Source organism: Lygodium microphyllum, unplaced genomic scaffold, assembly GCF_053477565.2.
Source record: "Lygodium microphyllum isolate KBCC unplaced genomic scaffold, Lygodium_microphyllum_v1.1.10 scaffold_245, whole genome shotgun sequence".
Taxonomy (NCBI): Eukaryota; Viridiplantae; Streptophyta; class Polypodiopsida; order Schizaeales; family Lygodiaceae; genus Lygodium; species Lygodium microphyllum.
In genome coordinates, this window is record NW_028229728.1 from 80,080 (window position 1) to 107,302 (window position 27,223).

Here is a 27,223-nt window from a genome sequence, read left to right on the forward strand (position 1 = left end):
GACACGCACTATCTTGCAAAGTCTCCGTCAGATGTTGCAATTTGGCCTGCTGATACGATTTCAACTGAAACTCTTTAATAAGATCAGCCACCCGCATTGCCAGTGCTAGCAGAAATGCATCATCCGGAGTGTCCACCAGCAGAGAACGAACCAAAGCCAACAGGTCCTCCGCTGCTTGTCGACGCCGCCGACAAAGAGACTGCATATAGCCCTGAAAGATTGCATGCTTCAAGTAAGACGAGTTGAAACGCAAAGGGAGTCTCTCCAAAAATTGCTTGAAAGGTGCAATGGGTTGTGCAAGCAGCTCAAGCTGCAGAGGGAAATGGTCCGACAAGGCATATTAATGCAACACTTTCATTTCGAGCATCTCGGGAAGAAAATCATCATTCTGCATGATGTATATGTGGTCCAACCGCGACCATGTTGTTGCATACTGGGCAGAATGGAAAGTAAACCCTATAGAAGACGGGTGTAGCCAGGACCAGAGATCTTGCTTAAGAACAGCAAGAGCCAACTCATGCCACATACGACTTTCCGGCGCATCCATTACCGAATGCTCCGATGTGGACTGGGAAGAATCAACACGCATATTGAAATCCCCCATCAAGAAGCCCCGTCTGCCAAGTGACAAGGAGGTCTGCAAAGTCTGCCAAAGCTCCCGACGAGATAACGAATCATTCGGAGCATAGAGGCCAAGTAACCATAAGATCTCCCCTTCGAATAAAATTTCAATCACCAGAAAGCGGCCATGTACATCATTTTTAATGAGAACAGGCTGATATTTGTCATGTACAATCATGAGCACACCCGAATAATGCATGGCCTGTGTCCCTGCATAGAACAAACGAAAGCCATGGCAATCCACAACTTTTCCTGCTTCTCCATGACTCTTGTGCTCAACAGCGCACAAGACATCCCACTGATTCTCATGCAATACAGTCCACATGGCATGTTGCTTGTGTCGAGAACAAATTCCTCGCACATTCCACATGGCTATTTTCATGTGTATTCAAAACAAAATTAGGTACGAGGCACAGCTTGCCTCGATTTGACTTTTTCTGCGAATGTCCAAGACTCCCTCGTCCAAGAAATCCGCCAACAAAGCAAAAGAGTTCTGAGGACCAGATTTGGAGGTAGACGGCATATCTGCTGGTTTGGGGATGGAACAGGGATAATGACGATCCCACGGGGTAATGGCGTTGCCTTTGGTATCAAAAGCCAGCTTAGCAGGTGGACCCTTTGCACGATCCGAATACATTTTCCTGGCGGGCTGAGGACGAGGGACAGAGGAAACCATAGCAGGAGCAGAGCGCTCTGAAGACAACATTTCCTTCCTGCGCATATAGGTACGCATGGAATCTTGTGAGGTAGTAGGCACAGTATTCTCCATGCCAGCAACAACCCTGTTGCCTTTTTTGCACGTACTTCAACCCAATCAATGGCATGGGAATCCAGACCCAAAACCTGTTGTTTACCTTTGTCCAGAACTTTAGGAGGGTGGATAGTATCCAGCGACGGAGCATCACACACCATATCTTCCATGGGCAGCGCAACATGGCCAACATCTGAGGTGTGTTGCTGCTCCGGGCATTCGGCCATAAAATGCCCCAATTGTCCATAGGAAAAGCAATGTCCTGCAAAATTGCCCCATTTCAAACGAAAGTGTAACGGATGCATGCCAGAGCAATTGAGACATAACCACGCAGGCCTTTTCCTTGCAGTGTCCCATAACATACACAACCGGTTGCGATTCACAGCCCTTAGACTTGGAGGGACCAGAACATTGCCCACAGCGGCCATAGTATCCTTCAACAGTGGCCAATAGACAGCCGGACAATTTTCCACTTCTATCCACACAGGGCATTCACGTTGCAGCAGACGCTGAAAATCTGCCATTGGGCGCCATGAAACAACATGAACCAACCGGCGATCAAAAAACAAAGGCAGTTTAGACAGGAGAGCAACACGGTGCGTCTCAGATTTCAACAGCACCTCAAAAAAGCCTCGAGGCCCAACAAAAATCTCTTCAACACATTCCCCTTGTAGCAGACTGTGCAGCCACTGGCGAATACGGGAAAGCAGTGGGATTCGACCAGTGAAGAAGAGTATCACAACGCGATCATAAAACACCGAAAAGGAGCGTAGGACAGTTTTCGGATCCATAGTGGCTTCTAGAACATCGTCAAGTGCAGAGTCAGAAAAGACTTCCTGATTATGTTGAACATAATCGCCAAGCAGAGTGTTGGCAAATTCCAGCAAATGCTCCCAATTAACATCCTGAGAGTCCGAAGCAACCTGAGCATAGGAACGATCCTGATGAACCGCTGTCTCTTCCGAAGTATGCTTAGTACGTTTACCCACAGGCTGGATGTCAGGACCAGGGGGCATCTCTTCAGTGCACGGAACCATATCCTCAAGTTCCTCAGTATCAGAATCCGGACGAAGTGCTGCCACCGTTTGGTCTATGAAATCCAGATCCAGACCAGCCATCTTGTATCACGATTGGATCTCGAAGGAGGACTAACGCGCAGTGGAGAGCAGGAAACACGACCTTGTCCGCCGCAGTCGCGACCTGTCCCAAGAGGGCGCGCGGCAGGGCACAACCCTAACAGTGCAGGGGCAGGAGGGTGGAGCACAGGGCGGGCAGTCGATGGCAAAGGGGGACAGTCGAGGGCGTAGGGCAAGGGCCAGGAGTCAGCAAAAACCCTAACGCACAGGGCAAAAGGGCGAAGCGCAAGAGAAACGCAGGCGCAGAGCCCACGGGGCTTCGGAGGCAAGCGACGGTGCAGGCAGTGGGACAGGCGACGGGGCAAGCGCAGGGGCAGGCGACGGGACAGGCAAGGGGCGTCAAGATCAGGCGACGGAGCAGGCGACGGCCAGACAGGCATCCGAGGCAGCACAGGGCGACGGGACTGCGGACTGCAGAGCAGACGAAAGCAGACAGGCGGCTGTAGGCTTGGCAGCGGGTGTGGTCAGGGAAACGGCGCAAGGACCAGGACGGCGCTGAGGAGCAAGTCGCGTGAGCCGAACGCTGGTGATACAGGCGGGCGACGGCAGGTACTCCAGCCTTCAAGATGAATGACGCGCAGGCGATGGCCTATGGCATCTGTACGCCGGGGGAACTAGGCCACGGATGGCGACGAGGAGGCAGGTCACAAGCAGGCTCTCTCTCTCTCTCTCTCTCTCTCTCTCTCTCTCTCTCTCTCTCTCTCTCTCTCTCTCTCTCTCTCTCTCTCTCTGTATATATATATATATATATATATATATATATATATATATATATGTGGGAGGAGATAGAGGAGCTATATCAGCTACCACTTGGATACCTCTCCATTATATATGCAAATGACATTATATTGATAGTAGCGGATTCTCCACAGGGACTAAAGAGACATTTGAATGCACCACACTCTTATGCATTAGAGGCAGTAGGCTCTTAGTGAACCTTGGTAAAACCAAGATGACGGTGTTTAACACTACACCACAATGGGTAAGGAAATCGACAATCTAAACTCACATATGGAAAGGAGTTAGAGTACCACACTAATTACTTTGTGCCAATATGCACAAATGTCAACCTCGTTTGAGTTACATGGCTTTAGCATTGACAAGCTACCCCACTTCTAGTACTCCCTTGATACACCATCTTTTACTTTGAGTTGCTCAAAGATTGATAGGCTTATCCGAATCATAGTAACATGGGACCGGTTTTGGGGACATGAACAGGAACGGGCATGGGAACGATGGCAAGAATTGTCACCTCCTGTTACCATGAGAGGGGCTCTAACATGGAGATGGGACTGGGACGATATGGAGACCATAGTAGCAAAGGAATGACATTCCACCCCCTTGGGAACGTGGGAATGCGTTCCATATCAAAAAAACACCAAAGGAACAAGGGAATACTGCAAGGGAACGCTTGTGATGGGGGAATGGCTGGGGGAATGGCTGGGGGAACATGAAGGGGAGCCTAAATGTTGTCGTTCCCCAAAGAGGAAAGTTGGAAAAGTGATGGGTGTTGTCAGGACTGTCAAAAGTCACGAAAGAGGCGTCTAGACTGTCACGAGTGGGATGCAAATTTTTGGACTATTAGGAGCAAGGCATCATATGCTACAACTTGCGAACAATCATTTCAACCTCTACACAAGAGAAAACTGTTCAGCGAACTGCTCTCTCTCTCAAAACAGGCTGCAGCTGAAATTCTTCCCTCTCTCTCTTTCTTTGTTTGGCTACAACCTTTAATACAACATGCTCTCCCTCTTTCTAGACTCACACAATACCTCTCTCTAGAACAAGTCTCTCTCTCTCTCTCTCTCTCTCTCTCTCTCTCTCTCTCTCTCTCTCAAACAACTTTATTTTTACAGCATTGTCTATTTCTCTCTCAAAGCAAGTTGAGTCTCATGGAGGGTCGACAAATGCTTTTGATTCCTAAATTTGTAGAAGTCATGGCTTCCTCATGATCAAGCATTCAGGCAATAAGTGATCTCAGCCTAGTTGGTGGAACAAGATTGAGAAAGTGGACCATTATGCATCAAAGGGAGATGCAAAGAAACAAAAATGCAAAAGATGTGAGCAATTGAAAACAAGAGGATCCAATTGTGTGAAGCAACACTTGCCATGTTGACATCGAAACCCAAATAAATTTGTGTCCAAAGACCACACCCGAAATACGAAGGCAGAGCTCTTGGCAACATACCCAAGTGAGGAAGACAAAACATGTGCAAGGAAAAAGCAAGCAATTGATGCCTCTTTTTTTAGTAGACAAGCTGATGATGTAGTCATGGGCAATGGAGCCATGCATAGGGGACTTAGAAACTTTTGCATTCTCACAATCCCATCATGGAAAATGCAGCAAGCAACAAACCTTGGGAACAGCTTGGGATCCTCATAGAAAGGAGTGGGTGGATGCAACAGTGGCAAGGTTTTCTCTACCATGATCATGTTCCATTCAATGTTATAAAATCTCCCTACTTCCTTGAGATGGTCCAAGATACTGCAAAGTATGGTCCAATCTATAAGCCTCCATCATATGAGACATTGCGTACCACTTTGTTGCAAAAGGAAAAGGATGCAATTGAATGTGCTTTGGCAACTGTGCAATCAAGTTGGGTGAAGAATGGTATCTCTTTGATAGTGGACAGGTGGATTGATACTCAAAAAAAGGCCATCCATGGAATGGTTGCTTATTCCCGAGAAAAGATGCATTTCATTTCCTCACATGATGCCTCAAGTTCAGGAAAATTTGCAAATTATCTTGTGAAGGAATGGGCTGAAGGTGTTGAAAAAGTTGGGGATGAAAATGTAATCAAGTTTATTGTTGATGGTGAGGTATCAAATAGGGCAACAATTATGAGACTTGAGGAGAGATACCTGCACATCACATTCAGCCCATGCTTTGCTCATTGTTTGAGCAATCTAGTGAAAGACATTGATAGCTTGTCATGGATTGATCCCTTCATCCAAAAGGCAAGGATATAATAAGTTTCATCCAAAGCCATCGATTCATTCTTAGTGAGTTCCGCAAGACATCACCTAAAGAAGATCTCTTAAAGTACCTAACACATGCTTTGGCTATAACTTTCTCATGATGAAGAGACTTGAGATGATAAGCTTACCCCTGAAGCAATCGGTGGTACGTAATGAGTGGATGGGATGAGCTACTTCTAGATCAAGGGCTAGTATAGCAGTGCAACACATCATATAAGATCTTGCATTTTGGAATGAATTGAAAAGTATCAATATTGTCATGAAGCCAATCATGCGCTTAATGTAAATTGCAAATGGACGAGAGCCATGCATTGGAAAGGTTTGTGAGACGGCAGATCATATGATTGAGAAGCTAGGACAACTTGATTTGGATGATGCAAAGTATCAAAGAAGTTTGAGATTTATGTGAGGCAAGATGGAATGCTTATCACTCACCTATGTTTGCAATACCATATGTATTGGATCTAGAGTTTCAAAGGTGTGGTCAAAAGAAGGATGATGAGGTAATGCACGGTTGGGACATAGTGCTTTCTAAGTCAGTTCCCATTGATACTAAGACAAGATTAGTGAAAAATCAGCTTGCTTTTTCTAGAAACAAGTTGGGAAGGTTTGGATCTCTTTATGCACAAATAGATCGGTTTAAGATTGGGGCTGCCTTGTGGTGGAAAGATTATGGGGCATGTTCACCTGAGCATTGGCGGTGCGGATTTTGTCTCAAGGTGCAAGCTTCTCTCCCATTAAGCAACTGTGGAGTGTATTTGGGCATGTTGCATCTAAAAAGAGAAATAGATTTGGGACAAAACAAGTTGTGAGTGTAAAAATAGCACTTGCTTGCAGATGTGGCTTCCCTCAAGGCAGAAAAGTTTATAGCTCTTAATTAAGAAAAGACTTCAGATGATGAGGATAGGGAGACACCTATGCCTACAAATATGGTCGATGATCAGGATGCTTTGGAACTTGCAAATGCTATTTTTGATGATGATATGGCTTTCTTAGACAATGTTAATGATAGTCTTTTGGATAGTCTCATTGCTAGTGGCAATGATGTATGATCCAATGGTTACTTTGAGAGACTTCCAAATTCCAAGCTGCCATATTTTGTCCACTATAGTTGTTACTTGATGCTTCTTGACTCTTTTATGTAGCATGATCTTAGATCATCATCTATTTTGGATCTTATGTGTCATTTCAATGTAATGAACCTTTCATCTATGAAAAAGACTATCATGTTTTGCAAATTGTACATGTGTTTTCAAAGAGCTTTTATGAAATATATAAATGAATAGTTTGAAATATATAAATCATGTACACAGTACAAGTCGTTTGAAATATATAAATCATGTATACAATACAAGTCATTCCCATTCCCCTTGGGGCTTTGTTCCCATTCCCTTGGGACCCCGCGTTCTTGTTCACGTTCCATTGCTACTATGATGGGGGCAAGATGGGATTGGGACAATAAAACCAACCTTTCTTCAATGGATGGTGGTAAATCCCAGATTACAACTTAATTACAGTACCAAGCATTTATTGCAAAAACTGAATATACAAATTTACCTACTAATCTTTGGACAATGGATACCCAATTGGCCCCAAAATTGGCGGCCCTTTCGGTTTTCTTTAGCTTTATTGAAGTTGAAGTTAATTTACAATGGGATTCTCCCAATCCCCTTTGAAATCCAAACTCCCCTTGTCCTTGTCCAAAGTGACCAGCAAGTCTTCAATATGATTTCCCCCTTGATTCAAGCACTCCATTAGCTTTCACCTGTTGGGAATAAAGGGCCATCGTGCCTTTTATATGTGCACGGGTGTGAACGCACCCTTAGCACACTTGTACTTTCATATATATCTATCTAAAAACCTAAAGTGGTACACACTCCAATTGTACCCAAGAACATCTTGCATCTCTCGCTCTCACTCGCTGCTGTTGCTCACGTGTTTGCTCTTTACCTGACATTTCATAGCCGGACATTGCATCTCCGCAGAGCATCACTCACTTCAAACTAGTATCAGAGCTTCGGCTAAGGTGTTCGCGCTTCTCGCAGTCCGTGCAGAGCTTCGGTTAAGGTGTTCGTGCTTCTCGCAGTCCACAGGTCACGTTTTTCAGCCAGGCGACATTTCCCAGGTTGCGCGCAGGTCAGTCAGTCATTTTCTGGTCAGCTCGTCACTGTTCTTGGACAGTGTGCAGTCAGGCGTGCAGTTCCAGGCAGCGTGCAGGTCAGGCGCAGGTCAGAAGTGACGTGTTTTGCACAGGCGCTGGTCACGCAGGTCACGCCAGGTCAGTTCGTGACTTTCCAGGCCACGTGCAGCTGGCGGCAGGTCAAAACGCAGCAGTCGTCACGTTACGGGACAGTTTTCGTCAAATTTCTCTTGCAAATTTTTTTAATTTTCAAAGGTTTACTGCAAGCTGCCCCCTTTGCCCACTGACGGGAGTTCGCGCGTGTAAGCACAGTTCTGTGTTTTGGGCAGATTTGAGCCACAAATTTGGGGATTTGTCCGGATTTGACACGAACAAGACACATAGTGAGATTCTGTCTCAGAAATTGCAAGAATTTGTGACATTTTGCCTCCGAAATTTGGGGCTTTTCATGTACATGTTAAAATTGGGCTGAAATTGACCCAATTTCTTGACATTGATGCACATTGGACCCCGTGCAATTTGGGGCTTTTGCTGTTTGAGCAAAATTTGTGCGCAAATTGGTCATTTTATGTACATGCGGGTTTAATTTCATGCAATTTGGACGCCCGACACTTGAAAAATTTGGGGGTTTTGCTGAAATTGCTTCATTTTGGCAAAATTGGTCTACTCTATGCATGTCAGAGACAGTGCAGATGTATGGTTGATGTTTTGAGCACAAAACTTTGGGGCTTTTGACCGTGCGGGTCAAATTTTATGCCCGTGGGTGCATGTACAGCAGAAATTGCAGCTAAAATTTGGGACTTCTCATGTAATGTGATGTATTTGTCCTTGGAACAGCTGTCATCAGTTGTGGAGTGCTGTAGCACAACATTTGGTGCTTCTGAAAATTGATTTGCAGATCTGAAATTTGTGCTTTTAACTGGTACTTATTGCTGGTTGGTACTTGTTTGTACCTTGGTCACTTGTTTGACAGTTTGGGCCTGCATTTGCTGAATTTGTGGTCATATTTTGGACTGAAAATCATGGCTGGCAGCAGCGATAGCAGCCATCTTATGCACATCAAGAAACTTGAGGGTGCACATAATTTTGCAGTGTGGCAAAAGCAATGCTACAATATCCTGTTGCAGAAGAAGCAGGCTAAGCCGATCAAGGCCAAAGGGGTAAAGCCCGCAGATGTGGAACAAGATGACTGGGATGAGTTGAACGAGCTTGCACGCTCGACCATTGAGCTATCTGTCTCTGATGCTCTGCTGTTTAACATAGAGGGTTTGAACACTGCCTATGCCATTTGGACTAGACTGGAGGAATTGTATGCTCAGAAGAGTGCAGCTAGTAAGGTGTATTGGCTAAAAAAGCTTATGGATTTGCGGATGAAAGAAGGAACTGCTATGTCAAATCATCTGAGTGAATTCAACTCAATTTTCAGCCAGCTGGTTGCTTTGAAGTTTGTCATTGATGACGAGTTTAAAGCTACCTTTCTGCTTTGCACTCTACCAGAGAGTTGGGATACATTCAGGACTGCCTTGAGTAACTCGAATGCTATGCTTATGTATTCTGACGTGGAAAGCTCTTTGCTTATGGAAGAGATGAATAGGCAAAATAATGCATCAAGTAAGTCGTCTAGTGCCTTGCATACCAGGGGCAGATCACAGCAGAAGGGAAAATCTGATGGCAAGGGTCGCAGCATGTCTCGCGGCAAGAATGTGGAATGCCACCACTGTGGCAAAAAGGGTCACTTCAAACGTGACTGTTACAAGTGGAAGAAAGAGAAAGGGAAAGGCAAGAAGACAGAGGACAGCAAGGAAGAGAAGAAAGAGAGCCAGCCCAAGAAGAGCAGCGTCAAGATCGAAGAGGTGAATGTAGTCACTCAGGACAGTGACAGTGGAAACGATGTACTCTTCGTGTCTTCATGTTTTGATGCCCATGCATTGGTTGCCGATTCAGCTGATGACATGCATACCTGGATTTTAGATTCGGGTGCCTCCTTTCATGTCACCCCTTACAAAGATTGGTTTTCCGATTATACAGGCGGTCGACATGGTGTTGTCCATCTCGGGGACAACTCAGCATGTGATATTGCAGGCATTGGCAGTGTGCAGCTTCAGTTTCAGCATGGTTCTGTCTTTACTCTTCAGAATGTTCGTCGTGTACCTAAGCTCAAGAAGAGCTTAATCAGTACTGGGCAGCTAGATGATGATGGTTATCATACCACATTTGGCGATGGAAAATGGAAGATCAGTACAGGATCTAGAGTCATTGCCAGGGGTTCAAAGAGTGATACTCTGTATCCTCTTCATGTATCTAGTGTGCGTGACCATGTTGTCGCACTAACCGAGCAGCCAAGTGTTTCTTTGTGGCATGGCCGGTTAGGACATATGAGTCAAACAGGAATGAAAGTTCTTTCTCGTTTGGGTTACTTGCCTTGTCTCCGTTATGCTGATTTTGAGCATTGTGATCATTGTGTCTATGGTAAGCATGCGCAGACATCTCATAAGAAATCTCTTTCTTTGAAATCTTCACCTCTAGAGTTAGTACATTCAGATGTATGTCAGATGCCAGGATTGTCTTTGGGGGGGGAGAAGTACTTTGTCACCTTTGTCGATGATGCTACACGGAAGGTATGGGTTTACCCCATTCATAGCAAGGATGAAGTACTTGACAAGTTTAAAAACTTCTTGGCATTGGTTGAAAATCAGACTGATAAGACACTTAAGTGTCTTCGCTCTGACAATGGTGGGGAATATGTGTCCAAGGCCTTTCAGGCATTTTGTGACAGCAAAGGGATAAAAAGGGAGCTCACTGCCCCTCATAATCCACCCCAGAATGGAGTTGCAGAGCGTATGAACAGGACTATACAGGATAAAGTCCGTACTATGCTGTCTCATGCTGCATTACCCCATGGTTTTGTCAGAAGTGGAGCAGCGGTGAAAGCATAAACATGTGCTGAAATAAATTGCTGAAACACAAGACAAAAAGAGAAAAGAAAAGAACACGATACAGATGAGAACTCAGATGTATGCACGGGAAATGGAATCCATATATCTGAACACGAGACAGTCGCGTACAACAGTGAGTCACTGGCTGCGTGGGCACTGGCACTGGCTCCTCTCTCCACAGAGTCTACAGATGGTGAAGATGAAGTGACTGACTAAGGAGGAGCCACTGAGTATAAATAGGCTGAAAAAGTAAGGAGCAATAATGCTGGTCGGACAGCATTAAAGCTGGCCGACTGGTGCATAAAATGCTCCACTGGCATAAAATGCCACACCAGAAAAAAACCTAAAATACCTAATAAAAATGCCCAGCCCAGATCAAGCTCAGACTCACACATGAGCTGACAAATACTCTGCTAACACCCTCTCTCAGATCATGAGTGATCTGATACAATACAATAGTACAATGAAAAGGGATAAAAAACTATACAACATAGAACCACCAAGTAGAACCATGGATACCCAAGCAGTGGGTGATCAAGCCACCACCAAGGTGCCTCGGAGAGAACCTGATGTCGATCGTACCAAACACCTGAAAATAGAGAAGATCATAGCATGTCTCTGTGTCCATCACCAATGTCTCTCAGTAGCATACAAGACCATCCTGTTAAAAATGCCTCTGAACATAGGTGACCATGGATTCCCCGCCTTTGGCCAGACCACCAAAGTGTCCCCTCATGTGAGCTCCAGATGAAAGCCTCCCGCTCTCTGTCAGATGACCAGCTCATCATGAACCTGGATGTCAATCCCAGCTCCAGGATTTGATTCCACCAGACTGAAGTCGATGCGTCAGGGACGTCCCTCTGGAACCTGTGCACCTGTGTAAAAGTATAGATGAGGCGCGGCTGCCCCATCTAAACACCCGCTCACACTCCCTCTCTGGCACAAGAGAGTCGTGAGGGATGACCTCATCACCACCACTAGAAAGCAGCCGAGGAAGGGGCCACCAAGCCCTTCCCATGATCCGAAGAAGAGGATCCCTTCCGCGCCTTGGACTTTACCTTGGTCGGAGGATCGGAGTCGGAGTCTGATGAAGGAGAGGACTCATTGGTAGAGTCAGCATCCCGCTTCGTCTTCTAGTCCTTCTTCTTGGAAGCCGCTAACTTCTTGCAGTCCTTCCGCAAATGTCCCTTCTTGCCACAGTGGTAACACTGGGCCTTCGACTTCTTTTTCCCGTCACCCCTCTCTGAAGCTACATAAGCCTCATCTCCATAATGTGCCGGAAGCCACCCCTGTAATCTCAAGGATGTCTCATGCTCAAGAAGCATCGAGGTCATATGTAACTTATCATCAGTGGAAGTGCACGGAGGAGCCATATGGAGAGGATAAGAAGAGAAGTAGAGAAGAGATGGAATTTAGAGAGGAAACACAGCCAAAACACAAGCACGGACTACCGAAAATGAGAGTTCACATGCAATAGAACCCAAAATCTGATCAATAGAAGACAAAATCTGCTGCAGAAAGTCAAAAAATCAGTCAAAAACTGCCAAAAACAGAGAAAACGGCCTGAAGTAACAGTCACCCAGCCACGAGAGACGCTGAATCAGCAAAATGCAGGCTGTAAACTGGAGAAAAACAGGTAGAAAACTGTCGTCAACAGCTGCAGATGAAAAACGCAGGCAGTAGAGGGTGCGTAGGCAGCAGGCGATGGCAAGATTGCAAAAAACGCAGGCTGAAAACAGCCCCAAAACAGGTCGCCTGGCTGCGACAGCAGTCGTCTGATCAGCAGGGGTACAAAACAGTCCTGAAATCAGCAAGAAAACACAGCAGAAACACAAATCCTAAAAACTGATACCATATCAGAAGTGGAGCAGCGGTGGAAGCATAAACATGTGCTGAAATAAATTGCTGAAACACAAGACAAAAAGAGAAAAGAAAAGAACACGATACAGATGAGAACTCAGATGTATGCACGGGAAATGGAATCCATATATCTGAACACGAGACAGTCGCATACAACAGTGCGTCACTGGCTGCGTGGGCACTGGCACTGGCTCCTCTCTCCACAGAGTCTACAGATGGTGAAGATGAAGTGACTGACTAAGGAGGAGCCACTGAGTATAAATAGGCTGAAAAAGTGGGGAGCAATAATGCTGGTCGGACAACATTAAAGCTGGCCGACTGGTGCATAAAATGCTCCACTGGCATAAAATGCCACACCAGAAAAAACCTAAAATACCTAATAAAAATGCCCAGCCCAGATCAAGCTCAGACTCACACATGAGCTGACAAATACTCTGCTAACAGGTTTTTGGGCAGAGGCTGTTATGACAGCCGTTCACTTGATCAATCGGTCACCAAACAGGTCTTTGGGGGGGGGAGTCCCTCAAGAAGCGTGGTCGGGCAAGCCACCTTCTTATGCTCATTTACGAGTGTTTGGCTGCGAGGCTTTTGTGCACATTCGTAAGGAAGACCGCAGCAAACTTGAGCCAAAGTCCTGTAAATGCATATTCCTAGGATATGGTGACGAGGGTGAAATGGGGTATAGATTGTGGGATCCCGTGAAAAGGAAAACAGTGCGCAGCAACGATGTTATCTTCCGGGAAGGTCGCATGCATAAACAATCCGAAAAGACTGAGGAGGTTCGTAGGGTTGTATTCCGGGAAGAAGTACCTTTTGGACAGCAAAATGTGCCCGCTGTACAGCAGCAAATACCTGCTGTAAATGAACCTGCGAATGAAGAAAATGATGCTGGAAATGATCAGCCAGCCATTGCCCATAATGATGAGCCACTAAATGTGCAGGAACAGCCAGGACAGCAAGCTGTTAATGTTGATTTGCAGGCTGAAATGCCAGGACAGCAAGCTGTAAATGATAATATGCAGGCTGAACAGCCAGCAAACAATGATCATTGGGTTAGGAGATCGTCTAGGGCTACTAGACAGCCCGACAGATTCGTTCCTGGTGCAAATAATGTGGCTGATTATGTCATGATCACTAACTGTGGTGAGCCGTCATGCTTCAAGGAAGCAATGGACAGACAGGACAGCAAGAAATGGTATAAAGCCATGCTGTCAGAGATGGAATCTCTTGAGAAAAACGGCACTTGGGACTTGGTGCAGTTGCCTAAAGGGCAGAAAACGCTTCCATGCAAATGGGTTTATAAGATGAAGGTCACTTTTGGTTCCTCGCCAAAGTACAAAGCCAGATTGGTTGCTAAGGGGTACAAGCAGGAACATGGAGTTGATTTTGATGAGATCTTCTCTCCTGTAGTCAAAATGACTACATTGAGAACCATTTTGGGCTTGGTTGCAGCTGAAGATATGGAGCTCATACAGATGGATATAAAGACTGCATTTTTACATGGTGATCTGCATGAAGACATATATATGCAGCAGCCTGAAGGGTTTGTGGCTAAAGGCAAAGAGAAGATGGTATGTAAGCTCAAATGGAGTTTGTATGGGCTAAAGCAAGCACCAAGAGAATGGTATCATAAGTTTGATACATTTATGCAGTCTCAAGGTTTTCAAAGAAGTCAAGTGGATCACTGCTTGTACACCAAGAAGGCCGCAGATGGCAGCCTAATTATCTTGGTTCTGTATGTTGATGACATGCTGATTGCTAGCAGGGATACTCATGCCTTGGATTCGTTGAAGCAAAGTCTTCATGGCAGCTTTGACATGAAGGATCTTGGTGATGCAAATCACATTCTTGGCATGCGAATACTCAGAGATAGGTCCAAAGGATTACTCTTTCTATCTCAACATGAGTATGTCTCTAAGGTTTTGCAGCGTTTCAATATGGAGGGGGAGAAACCAATTGGTGTTCCATTGCCTCCATATGTGAAACTCAGTGCAGAGGACAGCCCTACCTCTGATGATGAGAAGGCTGAAATGGCCAAGATTCCATATGCTTCAGTTGTTGGCAGCTTGATGTATGCTATGGTTGCTACACGTCCTGACATTGCCTTTGCAGTGGGAGTGGTTAGCAGATATATGGCAAACCCTGGCAAAAAGCATTGGAAAGCAGTGAAAGATATTATGAGATACCTCAAAGGCACAAGTGATTTGTGCATCTGCTTTGGAAAGCAGAAGGCATCTGTCGTTGGCTTTACGGATGCAGACTATGCTGGTCATGCGGACTGTAGAAAGTCCACTTCTGGGTATGTGTTTATCTTCACAGGAGGAGCAGTCTCTTGGATCTCCAAGCTACAGAAGTGTGTTGCATTGTCTACTACAGAGGCAAAGTATGTGGCTGCTACTGAGGCATGCAAGGAGGCTTTATGGCTTTCACGTCTGATGGGAGATCTTGGCATTACAGAGTTACCCGTTCTTCATTGTGATAGTCAGAGTGCTATCATGCTAGCACGGAATCTCGTCTTTCATGCAAAGACGAAGCACATACAGGTGAAGTATCACTTCATCAGAGATGTACTTGACAGCAAGAGCATTGAGCTTGTCAAAGTGATAATCCTGCAGATCTTCTCACGAAGGGTCTTCCAGCAGAGCGGTTTGCTCATTGCCGACAGATGATGGGAGTTGGATAGATATATGTATTTCAGCTTTGTACATACTTAGACTTAGCTGATTCTTTTCCCCTCTTAAGGCACATTGCCTTTAGGTGGGAGGTTGTTGGGAATAAAGGGCCATCGTGCCTTTTATATGTGCACGGGTGTGAACGCACCCTTAGCACACTTGTACTTTTATATATATCTATCTAAAAACCTAAAGTGGTACACACTCCAATTGTACCCAAGAACATCTTGCATCTCTCGCTCTCACTCGCTGCTGTTGCTCACGTGTTTGCTCTTTACCTGACATTTCATCGCCGGACATTGCATCTCCGCAGCGCATCACTCACTTCATCACCCACTTCGAGAAAAGTGGAAATGCCCCAAATTTGATGGTTGCTGATCCTCCACGTAATTTCAACTAAAAATCACCTTCAGCCCTGAATAATTCAGCGCTTGGAGTTTTCAACATCTAGCACACTTTTCGAGGCCTTCACCCACATCAAGAAGAGTGGAAATGCCCCAAATTTGATGGCTGGCTAGTCCTCCAACTGATTTCAGTTGAAAATCACCTTCACCCTAGAATAATTCAGAGCTTGGAGTCTTCAATGTCCAGCACACTTCCCGAGGCAAATGCTAAACCCTAATTTCTGCTGTACATTAGGATTTCCAACAAAGATTCACCCAAAATCTCCACCTCCAACGGCTAGATTATTTTAAAACTTGGAGCAAAACTGGGAAATGGATGGAGAAAGAGAGAATGTTGTAGAGAGAGAAAATTCAAAGATTTGTCACAAGAATTTAGTGAAATTGAGATGTTGACCCAATTTTCCAGCCTAAATGGCTTCAACAACAGCAAAGGGAGCATGGAGAAAGAGAGAATGTTGTAGAGAGAGAAAATTCAAAGATTTGTCACGAGAATTTGGTGAAATTGAGATGTTGACCCAATTTTCCAGCCTAAATGGATTCAACAGCAGCAAAGGGAGCATTAGAGGCTATAGTCTTCAAGAGAAAGTGCATCAACTGTGATCATCAACTTTCCCTAGTCAAGAATGTACAACCACCTTCACTAAAATGGTCTCCAATGGCTAAGAAATGGCCCCAAAAGCAAGCAGCAACAACCCAACCTCTCTTCCCAATAGCTCCAAAATGCAAAAATGAGATTTCCTTCTCCCTTCAACCCCAACTCAAAATTCCCAAACTTGTATGGGCAAGTTTTTGGCAACCTTCTAAACTGAATTTCCGGCATTATCCATCCCATTAATTTAATTTTCAGAATATAAATTCTGAAAACTAATTTAATAACTATTTTTGTGCCTAGAAAAATAATCTAACCAACCAATATTTAAATTGGCAAGGCAACTTCATCTACCAAGTGTCTCTATGCCATTATTGACCATCAAATCAGTATGAAGTACCATTAAACGCCATATCTCTAGTGTCAACAACCCATACTTAAGGCCAAATAAATGACTTAGGCACCAGATACCACCTAGTATTTATGCGACATGACTAACTGCAACTTTTGCATTTGACATTCATTGATTCCCTGGAGTTCTGGGCTCACTTATTTACACTACCTCAATTGCACCTCACATGTGCAACAACTACTTAAACATGTGATTAAGAACTAATCCACATGTTAAGTGAGGCTTGCAAAAATACATGTCCTAATAATGAGAGATACAAAGCTAGAAAATGGCCATCCCCTGTTACTATGATCCGAATGGATCTCACCCAACTAGACACTAGGAGGACATGGTTGGCACCAGTTCAAGAGCTAGGGACAAAGATGGCTTTCTACAAGAGCACCTTCTCCATACTACAAGTGATGGATTTATTGTCCACCCAATATACATGGACACCCACCTCTCACATGGGATCAGGTGTGCTATTGGTCAACTATGTACCTCTTCACATTAGTTAGAGATTGAGATTGAAAATACAAATCCATGCCACCAGAGAAGTGCATATACCAAATATGTTAGCTAGAGCCAGAGACAGAGGAACACTATATTTGTCATTGCCCAACATACTAAAAGATTCAATGCCATTACCATTATCTATTTAGAGACAGGTTTAGACCACTGTTTAGAGTCATGGATTTCACTAATCAATGGTGCCTTAGCCTCTTCCTCCATGAGATACAATAGCTTTGAGGCACACTCCTCAAGAGTACATCAGCTCAAAACATCGAGGCCCTGCCCAAAGGTAACTTGCAGATTTCTTCTCAAGGGAGACTTGCGAAGTTTCAATACAATCACAACATCGGTCATCTACACATACACAAGGCATATTGATTGATCGAGCTATCCAACTTTGCCGATCCAAGCATCCTAGACCACAACACACATATCAACTGTATATTTATAGGCAATACACCTCCATGAGATCGCATAAGATAGAGCTCTTTATCTATCGACTAGAGTTCTCCTTTCTTATAGCTTTTAGCTTCTTATATTGTTCATTGCATATTTATTCATGGTTCTTTCCATACAATTAAACCATCATACGAATGATCATCTCAATCATGTCGAGCTGCCAATGGAGAAGGCCTCTCAAGTGGGCCATGTAACTCTGCACTCCTAATGAAGAATAAAATATGTAGGCTTTCCTCATAATCCATATGCACCAAAAATCTCAAAAGTGTAGAAGGTGAAAAAGCACTTTCATATTGGCTTGCACATGATCTCTCTCTCTCTCTCTCTCTCTCTCTCTCTCTCTCTCTCTCTCTCTCTCTCTCTCTCTCTCTCTCTCTCTCTCTCTCTCTCCCCCCGAGGAATTCCATCCACCATAGTCTGTTAGTACACGCACAAGCTCCATACCCAACAATGGTATCAAAGCAAGGTCGATTCCTATGCACCAAAGTGCTTCAGCCTTGCACTCTACTCATGCTAGTTGTCGCCTTGTTCCAACAATCCCCAACACATACTGTCATGAACATTGCTAGCAAACATCACCGCCTCTGTTCTTAGCACTGCTCTATCTCTGCTGCTCACAATTTGTCTACCCTTCAACCTTTGGTTGCGACCCAAACAAGCAAGAACAAGAAGAAAAAGGAGGAGAAAAACCAAGAAGAAGAAAAAGAAGCAAAAAAAGTGTGAGTTGCATCCATATCTGCTTGCGTCACCAGCCATGGCAATGCCCTCCACTTGCACATGCCTCTCACCAAAGTTGCCTACCTTGATCATCACCTCCAATTCATTGTGCATCTTATCCAATCTATCGTGCAAGCAACCGCCGTCTAACCTATCCCTTGTGTCACCTCCCAACAATCCAACTATTATATGCCACATCATCTTCCAACCTAGCAACTAATCTCCACCTGTAGACCTATACCTGTGACATCGCCAGTTGCTTTATCTTCCACACGTATCTAAAATAGAATCACATCATCTTGTTCTCCACATTGATCACACCTCAACCCATCATACGCTCTAGAAAAAATAAGGTTAAAACTGTGATTAAGTTTTAAGCTTTAATCAAGATGCTGTTCACATACATTTCGAATTTTTTTGTTTTTAATCAAAATTTCTCGCCATCTCCTCGATAAAATTTGGGACTTTTCATGATGGCACCCTCTAGCATCCAATCAAGGCATCCCATAACACATTTGAGACTGTTCAAGTGCTCACCTTTGATATCGGTCAATTAGATGATCTGCCAAGTATCCAGTGATTGGTGATGCCATTGCAATCAATCAACATCCACCACAACGTCCTCGAGATTGACATCCAAGCTAAGAACTTTCTATTACTAAATGATTGTGTGGGATCGACTCTCTGAATTTTCATCCAAATTGTTATTATTTCCTTTCCTTCTGATTCACCAAGAAGTTATGTTTCAAGGAGGAATTGTAAACACTTTACACATGACCTTTGAGTTGGGCCTGACAGCTATACCCACGTATTTAACCTTTGGTCACGTTCTTGGTACCTCTGAGCCATGCTAGCTTTTGATCAACCTCTAAGCCATGCACACACACCTCTGAACCATGTCCTACTTCAAGTCACTCAGCTTCTCAATAGACCATGCCATGACCATCCTCATATTGCATCTCTCTCATTTATCTATCTCTTTTCCGGAATCATCATATGGGCTTAGACACTTCTTCAAGATAAAACTTTCCCATTTCTGTTTTCATATGTTTCCTAGCATGAGTTCAGTCAGCCATGAAGCAAGGGAGTTTTGTTAGTTCTTTTCCCCTATATGTGGACACACCTTACATGTGTGTATATGTGTGTCAAAGGTGTGAGCATGTCTTACACCTCCCAACATCACATCATAGAGTTAGGTACACTCCTTGGCCTATATATTCAAGCCCTATTAGTTGTACTTTCATCTCACTTACCATTATCAATTCAATCTCTTAGTTCGTGTATACTAACAAGAGCGCTCTCTCTCTCTCTCTCTCTCTCTCTCTCTCTCTCTCTCTCTCTCTCTCTCTCTCTCTCGCTATGCCCCACAGAATGGCTGGTATGATGATGAGTGCAGAGAGACATGAGCACGTTTTCAGCGAGAGGTGGCACTTGGCATATGTACACATAAGCATGCTCGAACACTCTTCAGACGATTGGTATGCAAAAAGAAACGGGAATACCTAAGCAGACTAGAAACAGAAATGTATTCCATGTTCTTGGGACAGGACAGCAAGAGAGCATGGAAAAGGATGCATGAGAACCAGCCACCCTTACAGATTACTAGACCAGATGATTGGCATGGATATGCTTGCACACTCTATGATGTTCTATTAGCAGAGTATTTGTCAGCTCATGTGTGAGTCTGAGCTTGATCTGGGCTGGGCATTTTTATTAGGTATTTTAGGTATTTTTCTGGTGTGGCATTTTATGCCAGTGGAGCATTTTATGCACCAGTCGGCCAGCATTAAATGCTGTCCGACCAGCATTATTGCTCCCCACTTTTTCAGCCTATTTATACTCAGTGGCTCCTCCTCAGTCAGTCACTTCAACTTCACCATCTGCAGACTCTGTGGAGAGAGGAGCCAGTGCCAGTGCCCACGCAGCCAGTGACTCACTGTTGTATGCGACTGTCTCGTGTTCAGATATGTGGATTCCATTTCCCGTGCATACATCTGAGTTCTCATCTGTATCGTGCTCTTTTCTTTTCTCTTTTTGTCTTGTGTTTCAGCAATTTATTTCAGCACATGTTTATGCTTCCACCGCTGCTCCACTTCTGACATGGTATCAGTTTTCTGGATTTGTGTTTCTGCTGTGTTTTCTTGCTGATTTCAGGACTGTTTTGTACCCCTGCTGATCAGACGACTGCTGTTGCAGCCAGGCGACCTGTTTTGGGGCTGTTTTCAGCCTGCGTTTTTTGCAGTTTTGCCATCACCTGCTACCTCCGCACCCTCTGCTGCCTACGCACCCTCTGCTGCCTGCGTTTTTCATCTGCAGCTGCTGGCGACAGTTTTCTACCTGTTTTTCTCCAGTTTACAGCCTGTGTTTTGCTGATTCAGCATCTCTCGTGGCTGGGTGACTGTTACTTCAGGCCGTTTTTGCTGTTTTTGGCAGTTTTTGACTGATTTTTTGACTTTTTGCAGCAGATTTTGTCTTCTATTGATCAGATTTTGGGTTATATTGCATGTGAACTCTCATTTTCTGCAGTCTGTGCTTGTGTTTTGGCTATGTTTCCTCTCTCAATTCTATCTCTTCTCTACTTCTCTTCTTATCCTCTCCATATGGCTCCTCCGCGCACTTCCACTGATGATAAGTTACATATGACCTCGATGCTTCTTGAGCATGAGGCATCCTTGAGATTACAAGGGCGGCTTTCGGCCCATTATGGAGGTGAGGCTTATGTAGCTTCAGAGAGGGGTGACGGGAAGAAGAAGTCGAAGGCCCAGTGTTACCACTGTGGCAAGAAGGGACATTTGCGGAAGGACTGCAAGAAGTTAGCGGCTTCCAGGAAGAAGGAGCAGAAGACGAAGCAGGATGTTGACTCTACCGATGAGTCCTCTCCTTCATCAGACTCCGACTCCGATCCTCCGACCAAGGTGAAGTCCAAGGCGCGGAAGGGATCCTCTTCTTCGGATCGCGGGAAGGGCTTGGTGGCCCCTTCCTCGGCTGCTTTCTAGTGGTGGTGATGAGGTCATCCCTCACGACTCTCTTGTGCCAGAGAGGGAGTGTGAGCGGGTGTTCAGATGGGGCAGCTGCGCCTCATCTATACTTTTATACAGGTGCACAGGTTCCAGAGAGGGACATCCCTGACGCATCGACTTCAGTCTGGCGGAATCAAATCCTGGAGCTGGGATTGACATCCAGGTTCATGATGAGCTGGTTATCTGACAGAGAGCGGGAGGCTTTCGTCTGGAGCTCACATGAGGGGACACTTTGGCGGTCTGGCCAAAGGCGGGAATTCATGGTCACCTATGTTCAGAGGCATTTTTGACAGGATGGTCTTGTATGCTCCTGCGAGACATTGGTGATGGACACAGAGACATGCTATGATCTTCTCTATTTTCAAGTGTTTGGTACGATCGACATCGACATTAGGTTCTCTCCGAGGCACCTTGGTGGTGGCTTGATCACCCACTGCTTGGGTATCCATGGTTCTACTTGGTGGTTCTATGTTGTATAGTTTCTGATCCCTATTCATTGTACTATTGTATTGTATCAGATCACTCATGATCTAAGAGAGGGTGTTAGCAGAGTATTTGTCAGCTCATGTGTGAGTCTGAGCTTGATCTGGGCTGGGCATTTTTATTAGGTATTTTAGGTATTTTTCTGGTGTGGCATTTTATGCCAGTGGAGCATTTTATGCACCAGTCGGCCAGCATTAAATGCTGTCCGACCAGCATTATTGCTCCCCACTTTTTCAGCCTATTTATACTCAGTGGCTCCTCCTCAGTCAGTCACTTCAACTTCACCATCTGCAGACTCTGTGGAGAGAGGAGCCAGTGCCAGTGCCCACGCAGCCAGTGACTCACTGTTGTATGCGACTGTCTCGTGTTCAGATATATGGATTCCATTTCCCGTGCATACATCTGAGTTCTCATCTGTATCGTGCTCTTTTCTTTTCTCTTTTTGTCTTGTGTTTCAGCAATTTATTTCAGCACATGTTTATGCTTCCACTGCTGCTCCACTTCTGACATGTTCCTGGCCAAGAGCCTATGCCACTCCCCTCAACCTCAAGACCAGAAAATTGCAGATTTTTCACAGAAAAAAAAGTAAGGAATGCCATATGGAAACTTAAAAATGGAAAAGCCCAAGATCATGATGGTTTAGTAGTTGAACACTTCGCGCATGCTTGTGATATCTTGGCACCAACGCTGGCCCACATCTTTAATAGGGTAGTTTGTGAGGGATTTCCAACCTGTTGGTTAGACCATATTATTGTGCCGCTCTTTAAGAGTGGAGACCCCGCGCTACCTACTAACTATCGTCTATCATGATTGGACACATGCTGGCCAAAATATATGGCTCTATCGTGGAACAAGCATTGAGTGAATGGGCCGAGATGCATGGCCTGAGATCAAAAGGCCAGGCTGGCTTCAGGAGGGGATATACAACTCTAGACCATATCTTTACATTGAGGGCAATCATCGAAGAAGGCAAGGCATTCAAGAAAAAGATCTACTGCTGTTTTGTGGACTTTCGCAAGGCCTTTGACACAGTGCCATGTGCTAGACTCATGAGAAGAATGCAAAACATTGATGTGCCTGTAGAGATACAGTGGAGTATCTATGCCTTGTATGAGACAGTGACGGGCAGAGTACGAACACCTGAGGGCATCTCAGATACAGTCAATAGCACCACTGGGGTGAAACAAGGCGGTCCACTTTCACCGACACTATTTGGGTTGTACATAGATGAAATTTCAGAATATGTGGACAGAACTGGTGGAGCCGGAGCCAGCCTAGCTGGAGTGCTGATACCATTACTGCTTTATGCCGACGATATTGTACTTATATCTGACTCACCTAAGGGACTAAATAGACACTTGGATGCATTATCAGCTTTTTGCAAAGATAGAGATCTTAAGGTAAACCTTGGGAAAACTAAACTTATGGTATTTAACACTTCAGTTGCTTGGGTGACAAGAGCTGAGCACCAGTTTACTTTTGATGGAGAGCCAGTGGAGATGGTTAGGCAGTATGTCTATTTGGGGGTCACATTGAAGGGACCATTGTTCTCTTGAAGAGAGACATCAGAGGCTCGTTTGGCAAAAGCATATGCAGCCTTAGGTGCATTGGAGAGGCAATGTGCTCACATACAATTTCATGAGCCGCACACCAAATTGTGGCTTTTTGACACACTGGTTACACCCACACTCCTATATGGGGCAGCTATTTGGGGTCCGAGTCTCTTTCACACGAGGAGACAGCCTTTGGGAGACCAGGATGGACCAGAGAAGGAATACTATGACGGGTGGGAGCATACGGAAAGACCACTGGTCATGATGATCTCACATATGATATGAGCAAAGAGCTCGACCCCACATGAGATTATCAAAGCTGAGTTGGAAGCATCACCCATGGTGGCTTAAGGCCTTGGTCCAGGCAGTGACTTTCATACATAGACTATGGGAGCTCCCCCAAGATAGATACCCACGGCTAGCCCTGGCCTCTTCTAGACAACTAGCAGCAGATGGTGATAGACATTGTTGGTATGCTCAAATGAGTACATGGATGAGTCTACATAGGCTGCAGATTGACAGACTACCCCCCTTTGACTATAGCCTGGATTGCCCTACACTTGACCTAAGCCGCGATCAGAGCTAAACCATGTAATCAGACCAGACATATTGAAGTTAGATACAGAGAAGACCTGGATCTGACCCCCCTCCCCCCATGGCACGAGGATGGCACACTACCAGACCCACTTCCTTCAGGTATTTGAGGATGGTTTCATCACCTGACCCAATTACATGGACACACAGCTGCCTCTGGACTACGCACAATTATTGGCCAGATCCGCACCTCATCCCACCACCTAAGGATTGAGACAGGTAGATGGGAGGGTATACAGACAGAGGAACGCATATGCCCACTATGCGACAGAGAGCCAGAGACAGAGGAACACTACATCTGCCGATGCACTGTATATTATAATATACGAGGTAGATACCATTGTCTGTTTCAAGAGGGTTTTGGACCCTTGAGACGGATCATTCAGTTTGAGGATCAGAGATGCTTGGGATTCTTCCTCTTGGAGCTCCAGAGGCGCAGAGCAACAATTCTACAGAGTAGGAGGCCCCCACATCTCGGCTCACATAGATAGAGAGCAGTCACTGACTTTTTCACCGATACACGACATGGTATGGCAGATACCACTACTACTGCCACATAGCCTACAGGAGTACATCATCATTGGACCTCATCTTCTATAGGTGTCCCTTTGGATAGAGCAGTGGCACTTAGCCGGTCTAGGCGCCCACGTCCACCCGGACGAAGGCCTAGACATCCACACCACAGACAAATTAAAGCCATCATTGAGCGCCACAGGAGACAAATGCCGAGACGCCTCAACCATGCAGAGATACACCTCCTTAGAGGACAAACATCTCACTGATGGAGAGTCTTCCTTTTTCTACTTTCACTTTTAGATCATTGACATGTTTCCCTTTTATAGGACACTATTTCATTTTTTCAGTCTTATAGGCATGTTTTTCATCTTTTCTCGTTCCAGATGAGAAACACACCATAATTGTATGTAATGCTTTGGTCTCATAGGCCACATTGGCCTTTTAGAGACGTTAATATACTCTCTCTCTCTCTCTCTCTCTCTCTCTCTCTCTCTCTCTCTCTTCATCCATGGAGTTCCACCCACCATAGTCTGCTGGTACATGCACGAGCTCCATAGTCAACAACAATATGCCCCAAAAAATGAATTTCTTTCAAGAAGAATTTACTCTTTCTATCATTGATTACTAGCATGTTCTTCTTGAGTTCATCAAAGACAATGGCCAAATGCTTGTGATTCTCTCTTCTTTATTCTTTGAATGCACTATCATGTCATGAAAGAATATGCCCACAAAATCCCTGTACAAGCAGAACTTTCTTTGCAACAATACAAAGAAAACGTTTCAGTACAGCTGAAATGTGAAATGTGTTTTAGGAGGGAAATCGCCTAGCCATTTCACTCTAGAAAGACATTATTCACTGTTGAATATTTCATATATCAACCTGATTATTCAGGTGTTTCAATGGTGTGTCACTATAGGACCTGCCCAAGATTGAGATGTTTGATGCTGAAATATCGACTTGTTTCACCCCTGAAACAAACATTTCAGGGGTGAAATGTTTCGAGGATGAAACATTTTGCAGATACCTTGGACCAATCTAGGGTTCAACACCCAACCTCAGTACAAACCTAATATGCTTAAGGAGACCTCATCCAAAAGATACAAAGGGAGAGGGAGAGACCCTCTCAGGCAGATGCACTGCACAAAAGCCTTTATACCATTGGCTCAACACCACCAACTTGCATCATAAAAAATGAACTCTCCTCTTCAACCTTGCACTCCCACACTGCTCAACTGCTGTTGCTAAAACTGCTTGAGGTCACCCACCAAAATTCATGGCTTGCCATCACTTGCAAGACTCACCTGTGCCTAGTGAAGGACCCATGTGCATCATAAGCTCATGATTAGAGCTTGGAAGGACCTCCATTGCATCTAGAGCTCGGAGTTGCATTCTATGCACATTAGTTATGTAGCAGTCAAGGTCCCAACCATAATTTCATCACCTGTTAATTTGACCCAACACGATTGTTTTCTTTTTTGACAAAATCAATATTGCAAGTTCAAGATGTTTCAAGTGAAAAAAGTGCTCTGCACTCTTCAATCTGAAGATTGTGGATCAAATTAGAGTACTCAGCCCCAGAATCGCAAAAATAAAATAACTAATTTTTGGATCTAATATCATCTGGGATCTGCTTTTGACAAAAAATCAGAAAAACTGAGAAGTTAAGATATTTGATGCTGAAAATCAATGAGATGCCAAAGCACAAGTAGGTGAAACTACAAAAGCAAGAGCACGGCTATCTACTCAACCAAAAATATCAGCAACCATCCATCAAAGCAAGCTCCTAAATGACCACCTACATCCTGGATCCACCTTCATGTTAAGTGTGGCATGCACAGTAGAAACAAGCATGAATATCCATGATTAGGAAAACATGTAGAAGTGAATAAACTAAGGTGGTGAACCAAAACCATCCATGAAAGACTTGCCTAGATGAAGTGCAAAGGACACATAGCCTATCCCATAAACAAGTTAACTTCTACATACAAGATCAAGTAACTACCTTTGAAACCAATGCAAAGCAAAACTCCAATGCCGGATACTTGCTGACTGATATCAAGCACGTGTTTTTTTAACACTAAAATGGCTTGGGAAACGTACAATAAGCTCTTTCTAACACAAAAGTACCTAGCTTGTACTCATTGTGCTTGTCACAAATTAAACATTATTTGCTAAAACTTCTAAACTAAATTTACCTTCATCTTACTTTCTTTAAGATCTTTCATCCACACAAAGTTAAAACTGTGAGCATCCTTTGAAATTCATAAGGGAAGTTATGGATAATGCATGTTAGTACCCGAGCCATATTGAATGATGTAAACCGTGAGAATGCCTTTGTCAAGACTTCGTCATTTACTTCATTCCCCAAGTCTCCACAAAATAAGCGATAATCATCTACAAGACAACCCACTTCTCAGCAACACAGAAAGTTTGAGGCACTAAGAACTTGGCATGGCGAAGGAAAAAAGAATACACTATAAGAAGGACATCAGAAAAGCGAGAGAGCCGAAGCCCAGCAAAAGAGAAACACTAAATATTTGGGAATTCTTCACTGCTGCAAAGTTTATCCAGAACATAACAAGTAGTCAAGCCCCAAAGAGATGTTCAAGTTACTTGCAAACATGACCACCAGATTGTGAAGATTTTCTGGAAGGTAAGAAAATATGAAAAGCAGATATAGGAGCTGACAGGCTAAGATTTGTAACATTACTTCTTAGGCATTGAATTTCTGTTGCAAAAGAAACTACTGAATGAGGCTCAGGGAAAATATAGTACATCGGCCAAACCAATGAACACAAATATTACACATTGTTCAGGAGAACACTATCCTGTTGGTGCTACCATGTACAGGAGATAGAGTTGTTCGCTCATGTACCTTGCCAAATTCC

At 44.5% G+C, this 27,223-nt stretch overlaps 1 protein-coding gene and 1 pseudogene across 6 annotated transcripts in view; one reads left to right on the forward strand and one right to left on the reverse strand.

The window, feature by feature from the left end:
* Positions 1–24,309, forward strand: part of LOC148008230 (uncharacterized) — a 37,695-nt pseudogene extending 13,386 nt beyond the window's left edge.
* The window catches only part of LOC148008229 (uncharacterized), a 53,842-nt gene extending 26,626 nt beyond the window's left edge, over positions 1–27,216 (reverse strand). For 3 of the 6 annotated variants that reach the window (XR_015690194.1, XM_087674384.1, XM_087674381.1), the window contains exon 1: positions 26,632–27,216. Coding sequence is in view for 2 of the 6 variants with exons in the window: in XM_087674384.1 (XP_087530510.1) it covers positions 26,632–26,640 (9 nt within the window). In the remaining 4 variants the exon portion in view is untranslated. The remainder of the gene's footprint in view (positions 1–26,631) is intronic. The other 3 variants (XM_087674385.1, XM_087674382.1, XM_087674383.1) reach the window with 1 other exon arrangement.
* Between the last annotated feature and the right edge of the window lie 7 nt (positions 27,217–27,223).